The 24244-nt window shown below is 38.8% G+C and overlaps 1 protein-coding gene across 13 annotated transcripts in view; it reads right to left on the bottom strand.

Annotated features, from left to right (window-relative positions):
* Positions 1-11578: 11578 nt before the first annotated feature.
* Positions 11579-24244, bottom strand: part of LOC106837858 (cytidine monophosphate-N-acetylneuraminic acid hydroxylase) — a 348449-nt gene continuing 335783 nt past the window's right edge. For 12 of the 13 annotated variants that reach the window (XM_070515541.1, XM_070515543.1, XM_070515545.1 and 9 more), the window contains 4 exons: positions 23563-23679; positions 16689-16804; positions 13917-14013; positions 11579-11843 (listed from right to left, as the gene is read on the bottom strand). In XM_070515541.1, the coding sequence (XP_070371642.1) occupies positions 13938-14013; positions 16689-16804; positions 23563-23679 (309 nt within the window). In that variant the 3' untranslated portion in view covers positions 11579-11843; positions 13917-13937. Of the gene's footprint in view, positions 11844-13916; positions 14014-16688; positions 16805-17381; positions 17413-23562; positions 23680-24244 lie in introns of all 13 variants that reach the window. The other variant, XR_011505176.1, reaches the window with a different exon arrangement.

The raw sequence follows: 24244 nt of genomic DNA, 5'->3' as shown, positions 1-24244 counted from the left end.
TCTACACGCTTGCCTCCAATCTTTGCAAAGGTCCTCGGGCCAGATGAGATCATCTGAACCACCTCCTTCAATGCTCCAGCCATGCCCAGCAAAGGGCACAGGAGAAGCACTCAGCCACTGAGAGATGCCACAGGCCTCCAGTCTGTGTACCAGAGAAGTAGCAGCTGAGGGGTTAGGACCAGGGCTTCATATGCAGGAAGACTCAAGTTCAAGTTGCTGGATCCAAGTAGATGGCGTGACCTTGGACAGTTAGTTAACTAGCTCTTTGGGCCTTGCTTTCCTCGTTGGTAAAAGACGAATAATAAAACCTTCCTTGTATGTTCAAAGGAGCAATGTATGTTGTATGATTAGCAGAGGGCCTGACACATAGTAGTTTCATAAATGTTAACTGTTGTTACTAATAAGTATTTATTAAATGCCACTGCGTTAGTCAGGGTGACCACAGAAATATACAGTCCCTGACCTCTACAACTTACAAAGAGGAGACAAGACTAATTCACATAAAATGATCAACCATCCCGTAGATGCTCAGTTGCGTGGTATGATGGGGGTTGAGAGAAGAGAGTGACAGGTGCAGACAGGTGCAGGGTGGAGATGTCCACGAGGGAAGGGTTGAGGATGGTTGGGGTCTTGACCATGGAAAGAAAGAAAAAGCTCCATGGAAGCTAGGAAAGGCTTGGAGGAGAGGAGCACCTGGTAAATGGAGGAGGGAGGACTCTGGAAGGAAACAGGAGCCACTGCTCACCTCATCTGGTCTACCCCAGCGGGGATCCAGGATCTTGTCTCAATGGTGAGGCAGATCCCCCCAAAGGAGTCATCTCATCTACCATCACCCAAGCGTTTTTCAAATCACAAGCCTCTAAAAACCAGCATTGAAGTTGGCAATGGCTGAATCGGCACTCCAGAGTGAAAGCTTTGCACAGGTTTCCCCACGGTGACTTTGAACTTCGCAAATGATACTGTGAATCGCTCATGCATTTCCAAGATAAATTGATGAAAACCCTTAGCTGAGTGTGGTGATAAAAATGAGCTGTTTGGGTTTCTCTTGTTCTCTGGCTATCCAGTTCCTATCTCCTCTGTGTGCGAAGTTTTCTACAGGGGGCTAAATTTGGATAAATGCTAAAACTGCCTAATTAACTCATCCAAATTCTTCATTTGGGTATAGCATTGTAAGTTGAGAGTGTTTTGCAATTATATTCCTAAGGAGTTCTTGCTTTCTTTAATTAGCTTTGCAAACTATCAGCCCAGGATGAATTTTCATCCTGGGAAGAATTTCTTCCTTTATTTGCCCAATTTTGCCGCATTGCTCTTTCTCCTTAATCTGAGCACTCCTTTTCTTCCAGTTGCCTCCTCTCTGCCCTGAGTCACTGATGGGAGATGAGAATGAAGTCTGCTGTTTTTGTCCTCTTGATGGGAAAAGTAAATTCCAGATGGGACTCCAGTTCAAAATGGTTCTCTTTTGGGACAGGAACACAAGAGCCATATTTCCTGGGGGACGCTATTGAATAGTAACCCTTCAGACTTCATAAACACTTTGTCAAAAGTATACAAAGATAACATAGTAACAATAGTAATTATTATTAGGCATGCGCCATTTTCAGAATTCACTGGAAGTTCCAAAGCTGCACCTGAGCTTGTGGGCACTTCAGCTGGCGAGGTTAGGGCAGCTGGGACTCACTGTCGCAATAGTCATAAATGCTCTGGTCACTGTGTCCCAAATGTCTATTTAGCTTAATAATGTCTGTCTACCCAGAGGGCAATAGAATGTTTGTGCCTGCGAGGCCACTGATATTTTACTTTTTTTCCAGAGAAATCTTGGCCTGAGGCCCCCAGAAACATTGCTTCATTGCCTGGCCTTATAAGAATTTGCTTGAGCTATTTTGTGGAGGCAAATTAACCCTGGTCCTAGAGTTTTTTCATGCAAAAGGGATAAATGAAAGTTTTTACTACTGAATAGGTCCCATTTGCCTGAGTCAATTACAACTACTGAAATGATCGGCTCTGTAATTCTGATTTTATGAAAACGAGGTCTTCACAGGTCCAGCTTGGGTAGGTCTATGCCTCAAAAAGGAGAAATTCCCTCTTCGTTCCTATGGCTGGGTTATTGGGCAGGGCCACCATTCTGTGAGTTAGCCTGTGATTAGTATTAACACATGAGCCTTTCTCATCAGGACTACGCCCTTCAGTTGTGTGATATTTGTGGTTACGCAAAGCGGTACCACCCTCCCATCTTGGTTTTTTAGTGATGTAAACAGAAGAATAAAACTACCCAACTTCCCATCCTCCCTATGGCTGAGGAGGACACTAAGAATCTAATCCTGACAAGATGACATTTCAAAGCTAAGGGAGTCTAGTTTTGGGGTCCTGAAGGGAATGTCCATTAAGAGGGAAACGCCTCAGATACCAAGCTCTTTCTTATTCCCAGTTGGCCCAAAGATGCACAATTGGAAAAGAAGAGTGGGATGGGAGAGGATGTCAAAGGACAAGAAGTAACATTGTTTTGACCAATAAAGCAAAGTCTGAACTCTACTGTTTGGCAAGTTAGGAAACTATTCCTTCCTTCTTAAAATTTGAGACTACTTGCTCGGAAAATAAACGTTTGTTCCTAGAAGATGTGTGGGTTTGAGGCAGCTGTCCCCTGCACAGTTACCCAGAGGACCAGGCTGAGAGCGCCCACACTGGCCCTGGACCGTGGGAATCCTGGAAGCTAAAAGCGACAGGGCCCCCTCCCTCAGCCAACAGTCTGCAGGTCTGGCAGTGCTAAAGGCCAGGGCTGACTGGCCTCTGAAGGCCTGGAGTAACTATTACAGTAAATAGTTCAGACTGGAGGAAATGCACTGCCTGGGAACAGGCATGGTCCTGGGCTCAGTTTCTATGGGTGGAATGGGGTCCCCCAAACGATGGGTGAAAGATGCTTGGGTAAGATGGGAAGAAGGATTTTTAATGTTTCCTCTTTCCCTACAGAGAGGCCTGCATTTGAAAGCAAGGAAGACAGATTAGGAATTGTGTGCACTTCAAAGGTCTTCTTGTAAAGATTTAATGCCTTAGGTGTTAACACATTAAAATAGGGGAAAGTCATGTGTATCGCACAACTTTTAAGTTATAACCTCCTGCTCGGTAGTTCCGTTAATGACCTCACCGCTTCGGGTGAAGTGTGCCTGCTTCAGCCTGCGAGGCGGTGGGATGGAGAACACAGGCCGGAGAGGAGAGAAGTGCCTGGGTTCCTTGGTGCAGGGAGCCCGGGAAGACCCGAGGGCCAGCTTCCAAGGGACCACTGAAGGCCCAGATGAAACCCCTCTCTCCCTAGATACACTAGAGAAAGCGAATTCTCGAAAGAGGGAGAGCGGCTGCTTGAGCTACTTTGAAGTCATCACTAAGTGAGCAACAATATCCGGAACACAAAACGGACCAAAGGGAGCAGGCGCGCGGGCCGCGGGGTTTTGATGTGGTCCTCTTCCGCCACCTAGCGACAACATCGGCTCATTGCAGTTTCCAAATGCACCCAGGCTTCCTGTTAAGCGGACCGATTCAAGATGAGGACCAACTGAGAAAAATCCAAACTAGTCAAGGCGCATTTTCTGTGTTCAAATAAAAACGAATTTATTGACTCCTCGAGGGAAAATACATGTTCTTACCGTCTAGATTACCTATTTTATTGGCTAAATTAGCTTTGATTTTCAGCTGCTAAAATAATAATATATGGGCATAACAGGAAGGCAGAAGTCTGCGTTCTTACATTTGGTTAATGCTTTAGAATACATAAAGGTATTGCATACTTTTTAGGGTTTTTTTGTTACTGTTTTTCAGAAAATATGATCACCCTAAAGGTGGTGAAGGAATCTTTAGAAGAGAAAGAGTATATAAGTATGATTTGCAAGCGAAACAGTGGGTGGTGTCTGCAGAATTAACATTAGGGAGCTCCATGGGGAATCAACATATGCAGGGATAGCGTGGAAGATTGTCCATATGTTATATGGGCCTGTACATTCACTGGAAGCTCGAGAATTTGCTATCAAAAGCATAATTGTTCATATCCTTAGATTCAGTAATCCAACGTCAAGAATTCTATCCCGAGCAAAGAATTCAAAAACATGAAAAAAGTAACCTGGATAATATTCTTTATAAGATTAATGTTCAACAATAGAAGAATAAAGTTAGGGTTCATTCAGAAGATGGAATATTGCAAAGACATAAAAATTATTAATTTTTTCTGGTGAAGAAGATTGGCCCTGAGCTACTATCTGTTGCCAATCTTCCTCTTTTTGCTTGAGGAAGATTGTCGCTGAGCTAACATCTGTGCCAGACTTCCCTCATTTTGTATGTGGGACGCTGCCACAGTGTGGCTTGATGAATCACCATTCATCAAGTAGGTCCGTGCCCAGGATCCAAACCTGTGAACCCCAGGCCACTGAACTGGAGTGCACGAACTTAACCACTTACGCCACTAGGCCGGCCCCTAAAAATTATTTTAACATGTAGCGATATGAAAACTGCCTACCCAAGAAGATATAAAATTGTAGGTAAAAATAGGAATGTTGAATAAAAGTAAAAAAGAATATTTAAAATATTAAAGCTGAGTTAGAGGGTGGATTAGCGTCTACAATATTCTGTATACTAATGTTTTTGTTTTCTCAATTACATAATAAATACAGGAATGCTTTCCGGTTGTGATACATTTAAATTAGACGGAAATATGTTAACTAAGAAGCAGAGGATCCAATTATTGGCTTGCTCCCGGCTGTCTGCTTCCTGTTAATAGATAGGTGTACGCTCTCCAGCTCTTCTCCCTTGGAATTACACACACACGTGTACACACCATTATATGTAGTGTTATTTTAACATAAAAGTGATAATAGTGTATTTCTTACAACTTGATTCTTTTTAAAATATGCATTATAGGTCTTTCTGGATCAATAAATATAGACCTACCTCATTATTTTCCACTACTATTTAATGTGCTCTACTCTAATATACTTAACTATTTCAAAATTGATAGCTACTTGTTTCTTCAAATTTTTAAAATAATAATTCTGCAAATGACTTCTTGTGTTTTTATCTTGGTGCACCCTATGAACGAATTTAAGCTTCTTTTCATTTTTTCATTGGCCATTTGTCTTTGCGGAATTTTCTATTCATATCTCTTGCAAATATTTCTGTTTCATTGTTTACATTTTTATTATTTGTAGGAGCTCTTTGTGAATTTTAGACTTTTATTGAGATTTCACTGAATTTAGAGGTTGGTACAACATAGAATATTTCTGTCCAGGACATAATACACCTCCCCATTTATCCTAGTCTTCTTTTATAACCCTTGACAAAATGTTATTGTTTTCTTTATCTAGATCTGGTATACTTCTTGTTATAATTTATATTACATAAGGAAGACATTTTTTTTTTTTTTTTTTAAAGATTTTTAATTTTTTCCTTTTTCTCCCCAAAGCCCCCCGGTACATAGTTGTGTATTCTTCGTTGTGGGTTCTTTTAGTTGTGGCATGTGGGACGCTGCCTCAGCGTGGTCTGATGAGCAGTGCCATGTCCGCGCCCAGGATATGAACCAACGAAACACTGGGCCGCCTGCAGCGGAGCGCGCGAACTTAACCACTCGGCCACGGGGCCAGCCCCATAAGGAAGACATTTTTAATGGCTATTTACATAACTGGAATAATTTTTAATTGAAATAATTGCTAGCTACCATTGAAATCATAAAAATGTCTTAAAACTATAATGATCTGTCAAATAATACCTCAAAGAAGTATAATTATTAGCCAACTAATTTGCTTGTATACAAGAGAAATCAATAGGTTGATGTCCCTTCCTCTAACACACCAAAACCAGGATTTAGACATAAAAAATAAAAAAGGAGAAAGCGCAGTCTGGGAATATTAAACGTTGTTTTCCTTTCCGTGGGTAAACTACTTATCACTCTGCAGTAAGCAAAGAGGCCAGTTGGGGTATTCAGACTGGAGTAGCTGGGTCATCAAAGAAAATAATTTTAGTTACTTCACGGTCCTTCAAAATTCCTTGAGCATTTCAACTATGAAGTCTTCACATTGGGAGGTCTCCACACAGTGTCCATCGGTGTCCTTCCTTCTGCACCCCTACCTCCATTAGACCCAGCTTCACCATTTCCGTCACCATTTCTCAGATCCTTGATATAGGTTCATCCAGATGTGGAAATAAAGATGCTAACAATTTTTCTGGTACAATTTTTTCAAAAACAAGTTGGAGCATGATAAACTGATCTTAAATTTCTGAAGACATGTGCAACAGCCTTGAAAATTTGGATAAAGAAGAGCGTCTTTTGTTAGATTTATTCCTAGGTATTTGTTTTTTATGTTTTTCTTTTTTTAACGGGAAATTCTTTTTTTGGCTGGGAAAGATTTGCCCTGAGCTAAAATCTGTTGCCAATCTTTTTCTCTTTTTTTTTTCCTTACCAAAGGCCCAGTACATGGCCGTATATTCTAGTTGTAAGTCCTTCTAGTTCTTCTATGTGAGCCACCACCACAGCATGACTGCTGACTGATGAGTGGTGTGGTTCTGCGCCTGGGAACCGAACCCAGACCACCAAAGCAGAGCATGCCAAACTTTAACCACTAGGCCATTAACGCCAGCTTGGTATTTGTTATTTTTGATGCTGTTGTAAATGGTATTTTTTTAAATTTTACTTTCTGTTTATTACTGGTATACAAATATTAGTTTTTCCCCCTGTATGTTGACCTTATATTGAGCAACCTTGCTAAATTCATTTATTAACTCTAAAGAGTAATCTGTAGAATATTTTGGATTTTCTGTTCACAATATTATTGACTGTAACAAAAGACAGCTTTATTTTTTCCTTCTAATCCTTACACCTTCTGTTTATTTTTCTTGTCTTATTGCACTGGCTAGAGCTTCCAGTACAATATTTAAGAGAAGTGTTGACAACTGGCATGCTGACTATGCTTTCGATCTCAGAGGGAAGTTTTAATATATTTGCTGTGGTGTTTTTTTGTTTGTTTGTTTCATGATTTGGAGAAAATGTCTTCCTATGTTTAATTACTAAGAGTTGTTTTGGGTTTGTTGTTGTTTTTTGCCTAGATTCATTAATGGATATTACATTTTCCCAAATGCTTTTTCTCCATCAATTGAGATGATCTTATAATTTGTATCTTTTATTCAGTTAAGGTGGTGAAATACATTGATTGATATGCACACAAACTAACATTGCACTCTGGGAATAAACCCACCTGAGTTGTGATAAATTATCCTTTTGATAAGTTGCTGAATTCTCTTTGTTGATGTTCTACTTAAGATTTTTGCATCTATAATCATTTCTGAAATTTGCCTAAAATTCTTGTTTCCCAAAAAGTCTTTGTGCTTGTCTCAAGATTATGTTGGCTTCGGAAAATAAGTTAGGGTAATGGTCTCTCATCTTGTGTTTTCCAGAAGAGTTTAAAAATAATTGTCTTCCTTAAGTGTGTTGCAGGCTTCACTGGAAAAGCCATCTGAGACTGAAGTTTACTCTGTTAAGAGGTTTTGTTTTTCTTTTTGGTGAGGAAGATTGGCCTTGAGCTAACATCTGTTGCCAATCTTCCTCTTTTTTCCTTGAGGAAGATTGTCGCTGAGCTAACATCTGTGCCAATCTACCTCCATTCTGTATGTGGGACACCACAAGAGCATGGATTGGAAAGTGGTGTGTAGGTCTGTGCCCCAGATCTGAATCTGCGAATCTCAGGCTGCTGACGTGGAGTGCGTGAACTTAACCAGTATGCCACAGGGCCAGCCCCTGTGGAAAGGTTTTTAATTACAGGTTCAATTACTTTAATAGATATTCAATTATTGACATTTCCTTTTCCTCGTATATTGGTTTTGATTAGGAGTGTAGTTTTAGGAGTTTGTCTATTTTATCTACATTTTCAAAATTATTCACATAAAGAAGTTTATTCTATCATCTTTTTAAAGTATATCTTTTATTCCTGACTTTGGCTTTTTGTTCCTCCTCTATTTTTTTTGATCAGTCCTGCTAGAAGTTTATTGATTTTAGTAGTCGTTTTGAAGAATCAACCTTTGGCTTTGTTGATCCTCTATTATATATCCACTTTGTATTTCATTACTTTTTGTTTTAAATTTTTAATTTGCTTCCTTTACTTTCTGTGGGTTTAATTTGCCATCTTTTGTCTAGCTTCTTGAGAAGAATGCTTAGTTCCTTGATTTTTCAGCCTTTTGCCTTTTCTCAATATGCATTTAAAGCAATAAATTTCCCAGTAAGCCTGACTTTAGTTTGTCACAAAGATTCTGATATATTGTATTTTCATTATCATTTGGTTCAAATTATTTTCTGGTTTCTGTTGTGATGTCTTCTTTGATCTATGAGTTATTTAGAATTCCAGTTCTCAAAGTGTGGTCTCCTAGCCAACAGCATTAGCATTACCTGGGAAATTGTTGAAAATGCAAACTCTTGGAGCCCACACCAGACCCACTGAACTAGAAACTCTGGGGATGGGCCACAAGTCTTCAGGTGATTCTGACATGCTAAAGTCTGAGAACCACCGATCCAGGAAAATGTGAGGTTGACCGTATTCTACCTTTCCTTCAAGAGTACCTTAGTCTTGAAACTTCATACTTCCACATAAATTTTAGAATGAACCTGTGACTTTCCATTTTTTTAAAAAATAACCTGTTGGGATTTTGATTGCAATTGCATTGACTCTATTAATCAATTTGGGGAGAATTGACTTAATTTAAAATATTGAGTTTGCTAGTCCATGAATATATCTTTCCATTTATCTTCTTTAATTTCTCTTAGGTTTGAGGACCACTAATTTAGAAGTTACTTCTTAGTTTTAAAACGCATGGAAATTTTATAATTCTCTTATTGATTTTTATCTTAATTGCTCTGTGGTCTGAGAACATACTGAATATGATTTAAATTTTTGAAATTTGAGGCAACTTGCTTTATAGCTTAGTATATTACCATTTTGTGTAAAAGATCTCTGTATTCTTGAAAAGAATGGGTGTTCTGTAGTTCTTGAGGGGCAATCTTCTCTATATGTTTATTAAGTCATTTTAAAAAATTGCATTGTTCAAATCTTCCATATATTTACAAAGGTTTTTTTTTTTGTCTGATTGGTTTATCGTTTACTGATAGAGAGGTTTTCAAATATCTCACTTGATTTGAATTTGTCTATTTCTTCTTTTAGTTATGTCATTCTTTGCTTTATACATTTTAAGGCTATGTTATATGTATATACATTTAGATTTTTATATCTTCATGGTTAAACTTTTATCATTAAGTGTTCCACCTTATCTGACATTAAGACAGCAACACCATCTTTTTATTAGTGTTTTCATAAGTTTATATTTGCCCACATTTTTTCTTTCAAGCTTTCATAATACTTATCTTTTAAATATATCTTGCAAGCAAAGAGTGTTTTTTTGAAATCCAGTCTGTCAATCTGTCTTTTACTGAGAGCATTAAGTCCATTTACATTTAATGCAATTATTGATATAATCTACCATCTTGGTATTTGCTTTCTATTTGTCTCATTTGTTCTATGTTATTTTCCTCTTTTATTGGCTTCTTTCACAGGTTAATATTTTTAAATTATTTCATTTTCCCTCTATCACCTTTGTGGTTACACATTATTTTACTATTCCTTAAGTGGTTACCCTAAAGATTACAACATGTACTCCTATCCAGCGCATTATCAATTTATTGCCTCTCCACTCCAAATCCACTCTCCATTGCCTGCTATGCAAAAAGAAATACCTCTCCTTTGCCAGCTAGCATAAAGTTAAGCTTTGTCTGTAGAGGGCACTGGAGGGGCGCTAGAGGAGGAAGAGGTTCTTTTCTAGCTCTTGTATCTTAGTTTCTCTAGAGCTGGGCTTCTGAAGTGCAAGATGAGCATCAGTGCCCAGCAGCCAACAGCTTCCCTGGCACCCTCTGAAGTGGCTTCACCGTAGGATTGTGCAGCCTGCAAGGCACCTTCGCTTGAATGGCTTCCTCAGCACCTACTTGAAAGGCTTTGAGGAAATTTCAAGGCATTCAGGTTTTTGGCCTTTTTTTTGAGTTGGCAGATTCCTATCCATGGCTGAGGAAAATCAGCCCGTCATGCCCAGATTACCTGTATGGGTTCCTTCCTCTCCTGTCTTGATGGCAGTGGAGGTGGTGGAAAGTGGTTAGACTCTGGGTATATGTTGAAGGTGGAGGTGACAGGATGTACTGAGACAGTGGATGTTAGAACAAGACATAAAGGATGATTTCACAGTTTTTAGTTTAAGTAATGGAAATGAGATATGAGATACAAGATAGGGAAAGAGGCCCAGTAATATAGGGGTATATACAGGTAGAAAAGAACCATCTAAGAGGAGTAAGAAGGGAAGTGAGGACATGTAGGGTCAATGGATTGGAGGTCTTGGTGATATCAAAGAATTGTTGGAGTTAGGACATTAGAAGGAGATAACCGGAAAGATAACATGAGAACAAAGATAGGCACAGTGGTGAGAAAAACAAATCCATATTTTAAAATAACCTTTTATTACATACATTTTAACATACATCATATTGATATATATTACATCTATTTTTCAGTGATAATTAAATAACTTACTATATACTATAAATCAAAAAATATAGTTCCTGAATTTCAAGCACTTTTGTTATTATAATGTGTGAGATGAACCAGAATAATCAAACATCATTGATGTAGATCTTAATGAGAAGTAAACAGTCAGCATTTCTATTATGAAGTGTGAATTTAGAGAATTAAGGGGATAAATTCCAGCATTGATTGGATTCTTGTATCTTTAGAATTAAAGAGGTAGTACACATAATCAGAAAACCAATTTTGATGTTCATCTCAGTGAGAGGGGTGTGTAGTAAAACAGAAACCTAGTTAACAATCATGTTTTTCTAGGGATAAATTTGTGTGTAGGTGTCTTAATCATGCGAAGATCATCAAAAACTACAGAGGTTAGCAGAAACAGATACATTAGTTGCCTATTTTAACCATTGAAACAATGTTTTTTAATGTTCAGAAGAGGATTTTTAAATTTTTTCAAGATATGGATCTTGATTATTGATCTTTCTATTGATTTTGAAAGATTTTTGTCTACAAAACTTGTTTTATTAATAGTGCTCATATTTTTTATTAATCAAAGATCTATTTGTTAGAATTTATAAGGTGCATTAAATAACAAATTTTGTCACTGAATCAAAATAATTTCAGTCCGAGTGAAATTTTCCCTTTCGGGGCAGCCTCTGTAGTCTTGTTTTGGTAAATATATGATTTCAACAAATCTTTTTGAAAAACTGAAAACAGCTCATGAACCGTTTTTACTAACCTATCTTCATGGACCCTACTTGGAGAATCAATCTATTAAGGAGCAAAATGTCTATTTCTACATTCTCTTTTTTAAAATTCCATCTTAATTTTTTCTCCTTCCTATTTTCTTCTTATGGGCCCTCATTTATCTATTTCTCTTCTTTCTTCTCTTCTTCTAACCCAACTTCTACTCCTCAACTCCTTTCCTTTTTCCTTATCGTGTAACGGGAAACTTTTTCTTCTCTTGTTCTATTTCTTCCATGCTTAGATTCACATCTCCTGCTATGCTTTGTTTTCCATAGGGAATTTGTTCCTCTTGGGTTCATTCATTCTTTTAGAGAAAATTGTAGACAGAATAAGTAAAATATTAATTATCTGGCTATGTAGTGATGCACAAATGTAAGATGTGTGAACATTTCACAACTGCAGCATGTAGTTATCCATTGCTGATGGCAATAAGGCACAGTCTCTTTGGTATAAGATTCTTGTGTTCAAGATGCAGCATCAGTAAATTCTTGAATTTTTCATTGTTTGGCATCCCTGTGAATTAAACATATTACTACTGAATAACAGGATGAGTCTCATTTTAATACTTTTTAATTTTTTATTGCATTGGGGCAAAATTGTATTCTTACTCTTTAGTTCGAGTTGTATTGTCTATGATGCTTTAACTGAGAATCTAAACCTGGAATGTGAACTGGAATATGACACTCCTCCCAACTTTTAACAGATTCTCTGACTGTAAAATGAATTCAAATGACTGATTATAGGTCACATGACTTTCCTGTCGATTTTCAGGTTGATATAGTTAATATTTATTTTTTACTGTCCCTATGCCACTCCCTCTTCTAGAAGTGCCTTACACATGTGACACAACCCTGCGAGGTAGATACTATTATAGTATTCACTTTATAGGTGAAAATCTGAGACACAAGGAGGTTCAGTAATTTGCCCAAGGTCATATTGTAGGTGACAAAACCAAGATTTTAACTCAAGAAGTCAGATTCCAAGTCTGAGGTGTTGACCACCACAGTTTATTTGCTTCTTGATAAGGCAACTTCAAAATGCACACATTGACCTCCTGATGCCCATTACCTTTATTTCTGCTCCGTTTCATTCATTCAGTTTTACAGAAGCACCTTTGACCCATCTTCTTTCAGAACTGCTCCGTCTCCAAGACCTTGAACTCAATGCTTTCCTGATCTGTTGCCTCCTGACCTTTCATGCCTTCTGCTTTTTTACAATGACTGGTCCTGCTCAGCATCTCCATTGAGTCCTCTTGACTCTCTTTATTCTCCCAGGGTCACTAAAACCTCTTTCCTGCTTTCCCTTACTTCTCTGTCACACTAGGAGGACTTGCCAATGCTCTAACTCACCTTGCATTTTTCTACCTTTTACCTTCACCCACTTTTTCTGTCTGGAATATTCTTTTCACCTCCACTGCAGCTTATTAAAAACCTTACTCAGTCTTCAAGACACTCTCCTAATACCACCTCCTCCCACATCCTCCACCAAAACGCTACCTTTTCTATAACACTCCTCCTGGTCATCTCAAAAAGTCAGATGTAATCTCTCTCTCCTCAGTGTTCCCAAAGCTTAGTTTGTACAACAAATATAGTGCTTATTAAGTTTGCCTTATAATCTAGTTGTATGTGAATTTCCTTAGCATCCCTTCTAGCCTATAATCATAACTTAGAAGATCTAGCTCAATGCCTTGTGCTAGAATGGAGTATGAAACAAAGAACTTTACAACGGAAAAGAATGTTCTATTTCGATTCTTAATTTTACTGGTAAGGACACTGAAGCCTAGTTTAAGTGGCAAGTCACACTGACAGTGGGAGAGAGAATTCGCTTGTTCCTTCCTTCCTTGAACACATATTATGAATAAAATCATGTGTGCTCTGGGCACTGTGCTAAGCATTAAGGATACACAGGCAAGAGTGTCTACTTTTAAGAAATTCAGAGTCTACTGAATGGAAGAGACAATAGATTATTACAGTACAGTGTGATGGGCCAGCTGTTTGTGGAATAAATAAATGAATATATAAATAAAAGCATAAGTCAAGAAATTGACTCTCTTTGTAGTAATGTGATGTGATCTTTCCAATAATAAGTATATGGAAACAGGTTTTGTAATCCAGTTAATAAAATCACATCGCAAGCAGGAGGAAGGAATGTCAAATCTGATTTGTGCCAGACAAGCTGATCTCCATCAGCCTGAAAACGACAGGGGTCTATTGGAGATGGAGAGGCGATGTTTTCCATCTTGCTCTGTTTTTGTTTTTCCTCCCTTTATTTTTTGTTGCTTCTTTTCTTAATGTGTTCATAATTTAGCTCTGAACACTCACTGACCACCTGGGATAATTTTTGTCTTATTTATTAATTGGCTATATGTTCATCTCACCCAAACGAAAGATTCTATGAACTTTGGGCTGGGTGCACTCACCACTCATCTTATTTACTTATTTTTAAACTTGACTGTTCTTCTTGTAATGTTAGCTCCTCTCATTCCTCTGAAAGTCAGGTTTGCTGACAGGTACAGTGCCTGCTTACAAAGAGAGTGTGATGGGATGTATGATTAAAGGTCTCCCCCAGATCCACAGGGTGCCTCACCTGGGGAATCTCAGGTCCGCTCTATTCACAGTGCACCAGGAAGGTCTTCCAGTTGGGTGGTGTTAAGGGAAGTTTTATTTGGAAATGGTTCCAAAACCTGGAAAGAGAAAAAGCAAAGAAATATGTTTTGGAGACTTCCATGCCCACTGCTTTGCCAGGATCTGTTCAGTACCTGGTCTTCAGCTTTCCCTAAGAGACAATGTTTCTGTACTATTTCAGCTGTTTGTGTACCTCAGCATTTTCAGTGTGTTGAATGCAGTTCCTTAAAACATGACAACTGTGACTTATTTTTATTTTAATGTGATGTGCCTTGCTTTAAGGAAATCTCATATGTGAAAATACAGATTTATGTTCTCTACTCAAAAGCATTAGGACCTGGTATTGGTGAGGGTGTGGAGAAATGGGTCCTCTCCTACATTATTTCTGGGAAGGCAACTGGCTTGCTGAAGAACTGTTTGGCAGAGTCCATCAAAAGCCTACACATGGGGCCGGCCTGGTGGTGCAGGGGTTAAGTGCACACGTTCTGCTTCGGCGGCCCGGGGTTCACCAGTTCAGATCCAGGGTGTGGATATGGCACCACTTGGCACACCATGCTGTGGTAGGCGTCCCACATATAAAGTAGAGGAAGATGGGCACGGATGTTAACTCAGGGCCAGTCTTCCTCAGCCAAAAGAGGTGGATTGGCAGCAGTTAGCTCAGGGCTAATCTTCCTCAAAGGGGAAAAAAAAAAAGCCTACTCACTGCATGTACATTGGATCCAGTAGCTCCACTCCTAGGAATTTATCCTAAAGAAATCACTATGAAAGTATGCAAGACATACTTACCCATTTATTCGCTAAATCATTGCTTCAAATAATGAAAAGCTAGAAACAACTTACAGGTAAATCAAAGATTGTTCAGTAAACACACAGGCACAAAAGTATGTACAATACTATCCTATTTTTATAAAAAGTGCATGTGTATGTCCTTGTAAACAAAGAAAGATTAACTCGACGCCTAAATATAAATTGCTTTCTCTAGGTGGCGGGATTATTTGTGGTTTTAACTCTTTTTTTGTATTTTAAAATACTTTTTCAAATTTTCTACAGTAGATATGTATAATTTTTATATCAAGAAAAATATTTAGAAAACTCATAAATCCCATTTTAAGAGCAACAAAGATAAATGGGCTGTGACTGCTTCCCGAGATTCATTATGGGATCCTCGTACATTTAGGACCTTTGTTATCAAAACAATATAACAAAATAGTCTTTAGCATCAATATCCTAAAAGTTTCCAAGATGGAATTATTTTCTTAAGAAAAGTAACCTCTCAAATCTCCCCCAAATTTGCTATATGTCTTTTTTTCCAGAACAAGAAGACAGGTACATGCTCTGTTGAACATAAACTTAGAATTCTAAAAGTTAGAATGTTTTACAGCTGTTAAAACGTTTGAGGTTGGGCCAGCCTGGTGGTGCAGCGGTTAAGTGCTCACGTTCCGCTTCTTGGCGGCCCGGAGTTCGTCAGTTCGGATCCCGGGTACAGATATGACACCGCTTGACGTGCCATGCTGTGGTAGGCACCCCACATATAAAGTGGAGGAAGATGGGCACAGATATTAGCTCAGGGCCAGGCTTCCTCAGCACAAAAAGAGGAGGACTGGCAGTAGTTAGCTCAGGGCTAATCTTCCTTAAAAAACAAACAAACAAACAAACAAAAAACAAAAAAAAAGTTTGAGGTTGATCTGTGTGTCCCAAGACAAGGGATACCAAACACACATTTGTGAGTAAAAAATGCTAAATTACAGAACATATGTACTAGGATTATGTTTAAAAAACAACAGCAACAATAACCTTCCCCCTGAACCATATGGGATGTTTCATTAAAAACAAATAAATTTGAGAAACGTTGATATGCCCAGAGCCTGGGATGATACACACTGAGCTGTTATCAAGAGCTACCCTGGAGAGGGGTAGAATGAGAGGCAGGAAACACACAGGGTTTTGCGGGATGGGTGGGGCAGGCTTATTTCATTTTACGTGCATCTACATTCTTTAAAGTTTTTTTATAATTTGAAAACAGTCAAAAGGAAATAAGTAAAAAAGAAGTTAAACCACACCTGTGCTTGCAAGCTCAAAGCAAAAGCTAGAGAGTAGGTTTTCTTATTTAAAATTAAATTCCTTTATTTTTCAGAGGGTCCGTGGTAATGATAAAGAAGGTATTCTCCCTCTTGCTGATTAGTTTGCAAATATAAAAATGGCAAATGGGCCTGACACGTTAACTCAAATATTCCAAATATAATCTTAAAGATATATAGTTTTGCAATGAGAAAATTACATGGTTTTGAAGTGCAGGCAGGTAGAAACTCAGTGGGCCATTCCCTTTAACCAATTAGTCCACCAAATCCACGCTCAGCATTGGGCACAGGCAAAAATGTGACATGGGCAATGACTGTCTTCAATGACCACACCTTTGCCATATAAACGCCCCCGCCTCATTCTCGTCTTAGCACACATACCCTTCTCATCTCATAATGTTCTTCCCTTTCCTATACGAAAAACCGCTTCCAGAAGGGATTGAAACACATTTGTATGAATGTATAAATGATGACTCTTTAAAATGTGACTTTCCTAACCGGATTTGCTTTTTAACAGGTTAACAAAGGAATAAAGCTCTAATGGTGGAATCTCACACATCCGTCAGAGTTTGGGGGCATAGTCAGTGTGACTCTGCTTATGTATCCACAGCATCCTCTGCAGTGGCCTGGCATACAACAGGCATTTTCAGACTTACAGATGATGGTATATGTCAGGATCCCGCTGAAGCCGGGTCTGGAATCCTATATACAGGTCATCCCAGAGTAGACCATTCTTCACCACGTGTCTGATGACATCAACCCGGCTCCGAATCTGAAACAGATACGGAAGAACTAGCAGGGGTGACCCAGCCAGCACAGAGGACCATCCCCTCGTGTCCCTGGGAGAAGCAGATGCCTATGATGGCAGGGGCTTGGGGAGTCAAGGAGAACAGTCTACTGGAGTAGATGTCACAGGCTGAGGGGGAAAGAAGGAACCCTGAGCACAGCAGAAATGGAGGGAAGAAAAACAGGAAATAGCTCAGGAGCTGCGGAAGCTTAGTGGCTAAGTGCACAGAGTTGGATTGCTGGGTTCAAATCCAGATTCTAGCTGTGTGAAACAGGCAACCATCTGCACCTCCCTTTCCTTATCTATAAAATGAAGATAATAGGACGTTCCTCAAAGGACTGTTGTGAGGATTAACTGAGTCAATGTATATAAAAAACTTAAAACAAGCCTGGCACATAGTAAGCTTTCAACAAATGCATGCTACACCATTATTCTGAAAGTAGAGTGTTCTAGTCTCTTCCTTGAACGCTCAGAGGCAAAGCAGAGCCTGCAAGTTGACAGCGCTCTATGTCAGGCCTGCCGTAGAGCATGAACACCTCGACTAGGCGGTCAAGGCCCTTACCTTTAATGAATCCCAACTCCTGGCATGGAAGCTGTCGAATAGTCAAAGGAGCACAGAATTAGAAGATGAGCAGGGATGGTTTTGAGTCTCAGCCCAGCGTTTCCTAATCATGTGACCCTAACCCTGCTAAGCCTCAGTTCCCTCTGTTACAGGAATGTTGTGAGAAAAAAAAAATGAGAAAATTTATAAAAAGAGCATGAAGTAGCAGGAAGGGAAGGTATCCCAAGACTAGACATGGTTCTAACACTTCATAAGTACAGGGGTTAAAGTTTACCAGGAGCTTTTTCAGCATCTGGAATCACATTTTTTTTCCCTGGGGAATATCATGCTAATGCCAATAAAGACAGACGGTCATAAATGACAGGCTATTAAATGACACAGAATAATTAGAAGATTGACGTTTTGGATTTATTTCTCTTTCCTGCACCATTCCTACAAAATGGTAATATCCATTGTGAACTGAGATTACAAACACAAGTCAGAGGATCTGTTCTTTTGCCAATAGAGTTGAGAAACAGGATTGCACAGCTTGGTCAGGTTGAGGACTGCCCAGCTAAGAGGCAGTATCGGGACCCAGTTCCTCACAGTGGAGGGGAGATGGCCTTTCTGACCTTTCAATCTGGAGAGCAGCACATGGAAGAACTGGGGACAGATTTGAGAAGTATTTAGGGTGTAAAATGGGAAGTTCTTGGTGATTGATTAGATTTGGAGATGAGGGAAAAGGAAAGAATCAAAGATCACTCCCGTTTCTAGCTTGACTCACTAGTGGGCTGATATTTCCAGCAATTAGGATAGAAAAGGAGAAAGAGCTTAGAGAAGGAGGATGATGAGTTGAATTTTGAACAGGTTGGAAAAGAGGTACCAAGAATTTGGAAATCTGAGTGATGATATCTAGTAGGCAATTGACTATAAAGAATCCAAAGCTTGACAGTGTTGGAGGGGTCTGGGGAAAGTCCAGGTAGGACATGTGGATTTTTGGAGTCATTAGCAGACAAGTGGTGCTGGCAGATGAGTTCCCCCAGGAAGAGACTTGAGAAGAAGAGTGGGTTGAGCACAGAACCCTGGGGGAAATGGAGACTTAGGTGATGGCTGGAGAAAGAGAGACCCCCAAATATGCAGAATAGTCAGGAAGTGAAGAAAGCAAGGGGTAATTTGACGGACAGATCACATTCATAACTTGTCTTCTGAACACTGCCAGATCCAGCTGCAATGTTGACAAAGCAATTATATAGCTATAAACTGCCACAGTAAAGAAGAAATGAAGTGAGTTGTTGACAGGCAGGAGATTCCAACTAACTAATGTGAATCTGGAAAGGAGGCAGATGAGTGGCATCAGAAGAACCGGGCAGAGGATGCAGAATCCCAGAGAGTATGTGGAGGGGCGTTCAGATGTGGAAGGAGTAGAGGTAGGTACAATGGATGACAGTAGGGACACACAGCACAAAACTATGTACATGAAACAATGGACCCCTTCCCTATGCCAATGCATTGCTCCAAGGCCAAATACATTCAGACAATTCTCCGAAGAAATGGAATCGATTTTGAGGGGAGAATGAGGGCACATAGTATGCTCGTGATGTCCCAGAGCAAGGACCTCCACATTTGGGTGTTTATGGGTCCCCCAGCCTAATACCTGACTCTTCGCCTTCATAACTTAAACAAACTAGTGGCTGCCTGATCAAACCCAGCCTAGCTCTTGTTTTGTATAGCTTACAGCCCCTTTTAAAAAATTGAATTTGCTTTCCACGTTTATAGATTCGAGCATTTCACATGAAGATCCAGATTTCCAAGTTCTCTGGAAAATTCAGAAGATCAGCTGGAACTCAGTAGGGGCTGCCCCCTTCTCATCTGGCATTTGCTTTCCACTTGACACAGTCCCCACTCAGCTCCACCTGTTTACAAGATCTGCCTTGGGCCAGTCTGTGAGCATTTAAGCGTGTAACCACTGCCTTCAAGTAAAGCCTGCTGGGTAACAAATCCTACGTATACAGAGAGCCCTAAATCACCTTGAAAAAGTCTTTTTTGGGTTTTTTTTTTTTTTTTGGTAAATATAGATTCATCCCTTGATTCTTAAAAGTCACCTACAAAGGAAGAAAGATCAACCTGGGGTAAGCAACACTGCATGCAACTAGAAGCCAAAGAAGCAATGGCTTCAGGTGTCCATGGAAAATGATTTGCCACCCAGCATTATGTGCTCACCCAGATTATCACACGAAGTGAGGCAGGAAGGTACTCAAAGTTTAGCTCCCATGCACCCTTTCCTCAGCAGTTACTTAAGCAGAAAGTCCCATAAAGGAGTAAAGCAAAAAAGGTGAAGACATGGGTGGGGTCTGGAAGCCACTAAGGGATGTCACAGGGTGACAGATTTACAGTAGAACTAGAGAGGAGCCCATCCAGATTGCAGCAGGAGGATAGAGAGATACAGAAACCATGCATCTAGGAAAGACGGACAGTTGGAGTGATAGAAAATATACTTATGGGTTTGAAAGGCAATTAATGCGCCCCCCCCCCCAAAAAATAAAGAGAGAGAGACAATATGAGAGGGCTCCAGGTAGCAAGAAAAGGAGTTCTTCCAAGTATAGACATAATCTCCTTAAGCAAAGCTCAGCACATAGAAATCTCACTAAAACGCTGGGAGATAAAGGAACTGAGAGCCATATTACAGTCCACTGTGTACATGGCAGGCATTATGATTTACCCCACGGTGCATTTAAATCTGCAACAGAGTTGTTGCTTGCTTTATCCAGCAGATGCGTTATGAAAAGCTGTGAAAAAGTGACCTTATTTTCAAAAGCCTGTTGGATTTAATCAATGATTTCAGTAAAGTGGTAGGATACAAAATCAACATATAGAAATCAATTGTATTCCTTAACACTAATGATGAAGCATCTGAAAAAGAACTAAAGAAAACTATCCAATTCACAATAGCATTTTATTATTTATAAAATACTTAGAAATATATTTAACAAAGGAAGTGAAAGATCTGTACAATGAAAACTACAAAACTTTGCTGAAAGAAATAGAAGAAGACACAAAGAAATGGAAAGACATCCCACGTTCATGGATCAGAAGAATTAATATGTTAAAATGGCCATACTACCCAAAGCCATGTACAGATTCAATGAAATCCCCATCAAAATATGAAAGGCACTCTTCACAGAAATAGAAGAAATAATCCTAAAATTTGTGTGGAAGCACAAAAGACCCTAAAAATCCAAAGTAATCCTGAGAAAAAAAAAGAACAAAGCTGGAGGTATCATGCTTCCAGATTTCAAACTAAACTACAAAGTCATAGTAATAAAAACTGAATGGTACTAGCACAAAAGTAGACACATTGACCAATGGAACAGAATAAAGAGCCCAGAAGTAAACCTCAGCATATACAGTCAACTAGTATTTGACAAGGGAGCCAAGAATACCCAATAGGGAAAGGATAGTCTCTTCAACAAATGGTGCTGGGTAAATTGGAGAAACACATGCAGAACCATGAAATTGGACCCCTAGCTCACATCACTCACAAAAATTAACTTAAAATGGATGAAAGCCTTAAACATAAGACCTGATTCCATAAAACTCCTAGAAAAAAATGTAGGGAAGAAACTCATCGATATTGGTCTTGGCAATAATTTTTTGTTCATGACACCAAAAGCACAAACAACAAAAGAAAAAATATCAACAAATGGGACTACATCAAACTCAAAAGCTTCTGCACAGCAAAAGAAACAATTAACAAAATGAAAAGACAACCTACAGAATGGGAGAAAATTTTTGTAAACCATATATTGGATGAGGGGTTAACATCCAAAATATACGAAAAACTCAGTCAACTCAATAACAAAAGGACAAATAATCCAATTTTTTAAATGGGCAGAAAAACTAGACCTTTCTCCAAAGAGGACATCAAAATGGCCAACAGACACATGAAAAGATGCTCAACATCACTAATCATCAGGGAAATGCAAATCAAAACCACGACAAGATATCACCTCACACCTGTTAGAATGGCTATCATCAAGAAGACAAGAGATAACAGGTGCTGGAGGGGATGTGATGAAAAGAGAACTCATACATTGTTAGTGAGAATGTAAATTAGTCCAGCCACTATAAAAAATAATATGGAGCTTCCTCAAAAAGTTAAAAATAGATCTACCGTATGATCTGTGAATTCCACTTCTGGGTATATACCCAAAGGAAATGAAAACAGGATTTTGACAAGATATATGCACTCCCATGTTTATTGCAGCATTGTTCACAGTAGCCAAAATGTGGAAACAAACCAAATACCCATTAACAGATGAATGCATAAAAAATATGTGGTACCTATACACAATGGAATATTATTCAGCCATGAGAAAGGAAGATATCCTCCCACTTGTGACAATGTAGATGGACGTTGACACATTATGCTAAGGAAGATAAGTCAGACAGAGAAAAACAAGTACTGTATGATATCACTTATATGTGGATCTAAAAATGTCCAACTTGTAAAAAATAGAGGGTAAAATGCTGGGGTTACCAGGGAATAAGAGAGATAGTGTTTGAGGGTGCAAACTTGCCATGAGTAATAAATAAGCCATAGAACTCTAATGCACAGTATAATGAATAGAGACAATAATATTGTACTATAATCATGTAATGTCATAAATATTGCTACATCAGCAGTCATATTACAATATGTAAATTTATCAAAGTACCACATTGTATACCTTAAACTTACACAATGTCACACATCAAATTTATTCAATAATAAGAAAAAGAAAAGTCCTTTGCAGTTTGGCCCTGGCAAGTCCAAAAAATGCTTGATTGTTAAAAAAAAAAAAAGCGACTTTTTTCAGTTAAATATTTTAAATGAACTTATTTTAAAAATTCCAAAGATAAATCTCCTTTAAGGCTAACAGATATGTTAATTTACAGGTTTCGTAAGTCCAGATTTGAGAAGAAACACAGTGGCTAAATGGATAGACTTTCAAATGCATAGACAGCTCATGGTCAAACCTTCGCACCACCATTTTCTAGCTGTACCACCTTGGGCAAATTATTTAACCTCTCATTATGGCATTTTCCTCATCTCTAAATGGAGAATATGGTAATATCTGTTAATAAGATTGTTGTCAGATTAAATGAGTTACTATTTATAAGGTGCTTAAAGCTGTGCCTGGCACACAGCAAGCTATATACATGTTTGGTAAATAAAGCAATAATGTAACAGATTCATTTTGTTTAAAACAGGGGCTTCACATAGGGTGAAAATCCTATCTGGGAAAACCCAGTTTTTTAGGACCCATAAAGCAGGTAGTGGATTATTGGTTTCACTGAAGTTTCAGCATAAGATTCTCTTCAATAGCAAGTACTTTACTAAACATAAAAATACAAGTCAAATTATTAAAATGTGCGTTAAGAACACATCTAGTATATGAAGGTACATTGAAACCTCTACAATTAAGGCATCAAACATTTATATGGCACACATAATAAGCTCAAGGGCAGAATATACAGCCTAATTTATTTAATGATTATTACATTCATGTAGAATTTAAAATTACAATGCATGCTCACATATATTATGTCATTTGACTATCACACAAAAACACTGGTAAGGCAGGGATAAACCCTATGAAAGGAAAAAAACACAAAGTTCAGACAGGTGAAATAACTTGCTCAAAGTCTCCTAATCAGCAGGGGTGGGACACCAGTCCCAATCTGGAGGCTGCCTCCAAGGCTCACCTTTACCTCATGCTGCTGCAGGTGAGGGGTTTGCTCAAAATCGGAACTCAACAAAATATGTGTTGGTTTATGTTGACTTAACTCCTTTTACAGAGCCACCCACTTGGTTCCCTTGGGGAAGGAGACACCGTTGGAGAGAAGAGAAAGGGAAGCAGAGATCAACGCTTGCAGGTCCAACAGCAGCGTAGGCGGCAGCTGTCTGGAAGTAAGCGGGTGGAGAATCCAATCTTTGTCAATGACTCAGAAAGAAGCAAGGATGGACTTCCGTTAATAATATTATTTCAATATTGCCTCATTAGTTGTGCCAAATGTACCATGGTAAAGTAAGATGTTCGCAATACTCTGTACTCTCCCTGCAACTTTTCTGTAAATCTGAAGTTATTCTAAAATACAAAGTTTATTTAAAAAGAAAGAAAGGAAGGAAGGAAGGAGCACTTTGACCAGTGTTGCTGCTTACTTCCTCATAGGGATGCTCCCGGCTTGGTCTTTCTTTTGGAAAGGATAAATCTAGAAAGTCAACCAAGTAGTCATATCCTCCAGGAAAAGGGCTGAAGTCTTCATCTGTCTCAATCATCTGTGCAAATGACAACATGGTAAAGGGAAGAAGCACATGAATCTGGTGGTCAAGGTCTTTAAAAAATTATAGGATGGGTAAGACCCAAATGCCCTTAAATGATAGCAATGAATTGGAATTAATATAAAGAGTCCCTCTCCTCTTTTCTCTTTCTCCCACTTTCTTCATTTTTCTCTCTCCCCTCTCCTGAACTGATAGCATTCAAGTCCTAGTCTTCCACAGCAAAACTGCTTCACGTCACGAACTGAATCAAATTTACAGGAAGGTTATTACCATCTTAAGTACTATTAGTAACGAGATATCAAATACCACCATAAGTTTGCAGGCTAAGGAATGAATAAAATGTGGAATGTCTCTCATCATCGTATAGCAGTCAAACATAAATAGTTTCATTAAAAATTCTTTTTCATAAACATGTAGACAAAGGGAAAAGGGGGGCTGGGGGTGGGCACAAAGTGTGAAGTGGTGTACCTACAACATGACTGATAAACAGTAATGTACAACTGAAATTTCACAAGATTGTAAACTATCACAATCTCAATAAAAAGTTAAAAAAATTCTTTTT

This window comes from Equus asinus, chromosome 8 (assembly GCF_041296235.1).
Source record: "Equus asinus isolate D_3611 breed Donkey chromosome 8, EquAss-T2T_v2, whole genome shotgun sequence".
Classification (NCBI taxonomy): Eukaryota; Metazoa; Chordata; class Mammalia; order Perissodactyla; family Equidae; genus Equus; species Equus asinus.
The sequence above is the reverse complement of the archived record's forward strand: the minus strand, read 5'-3'. Positions and strand labels throughout refer to the sequence as shown.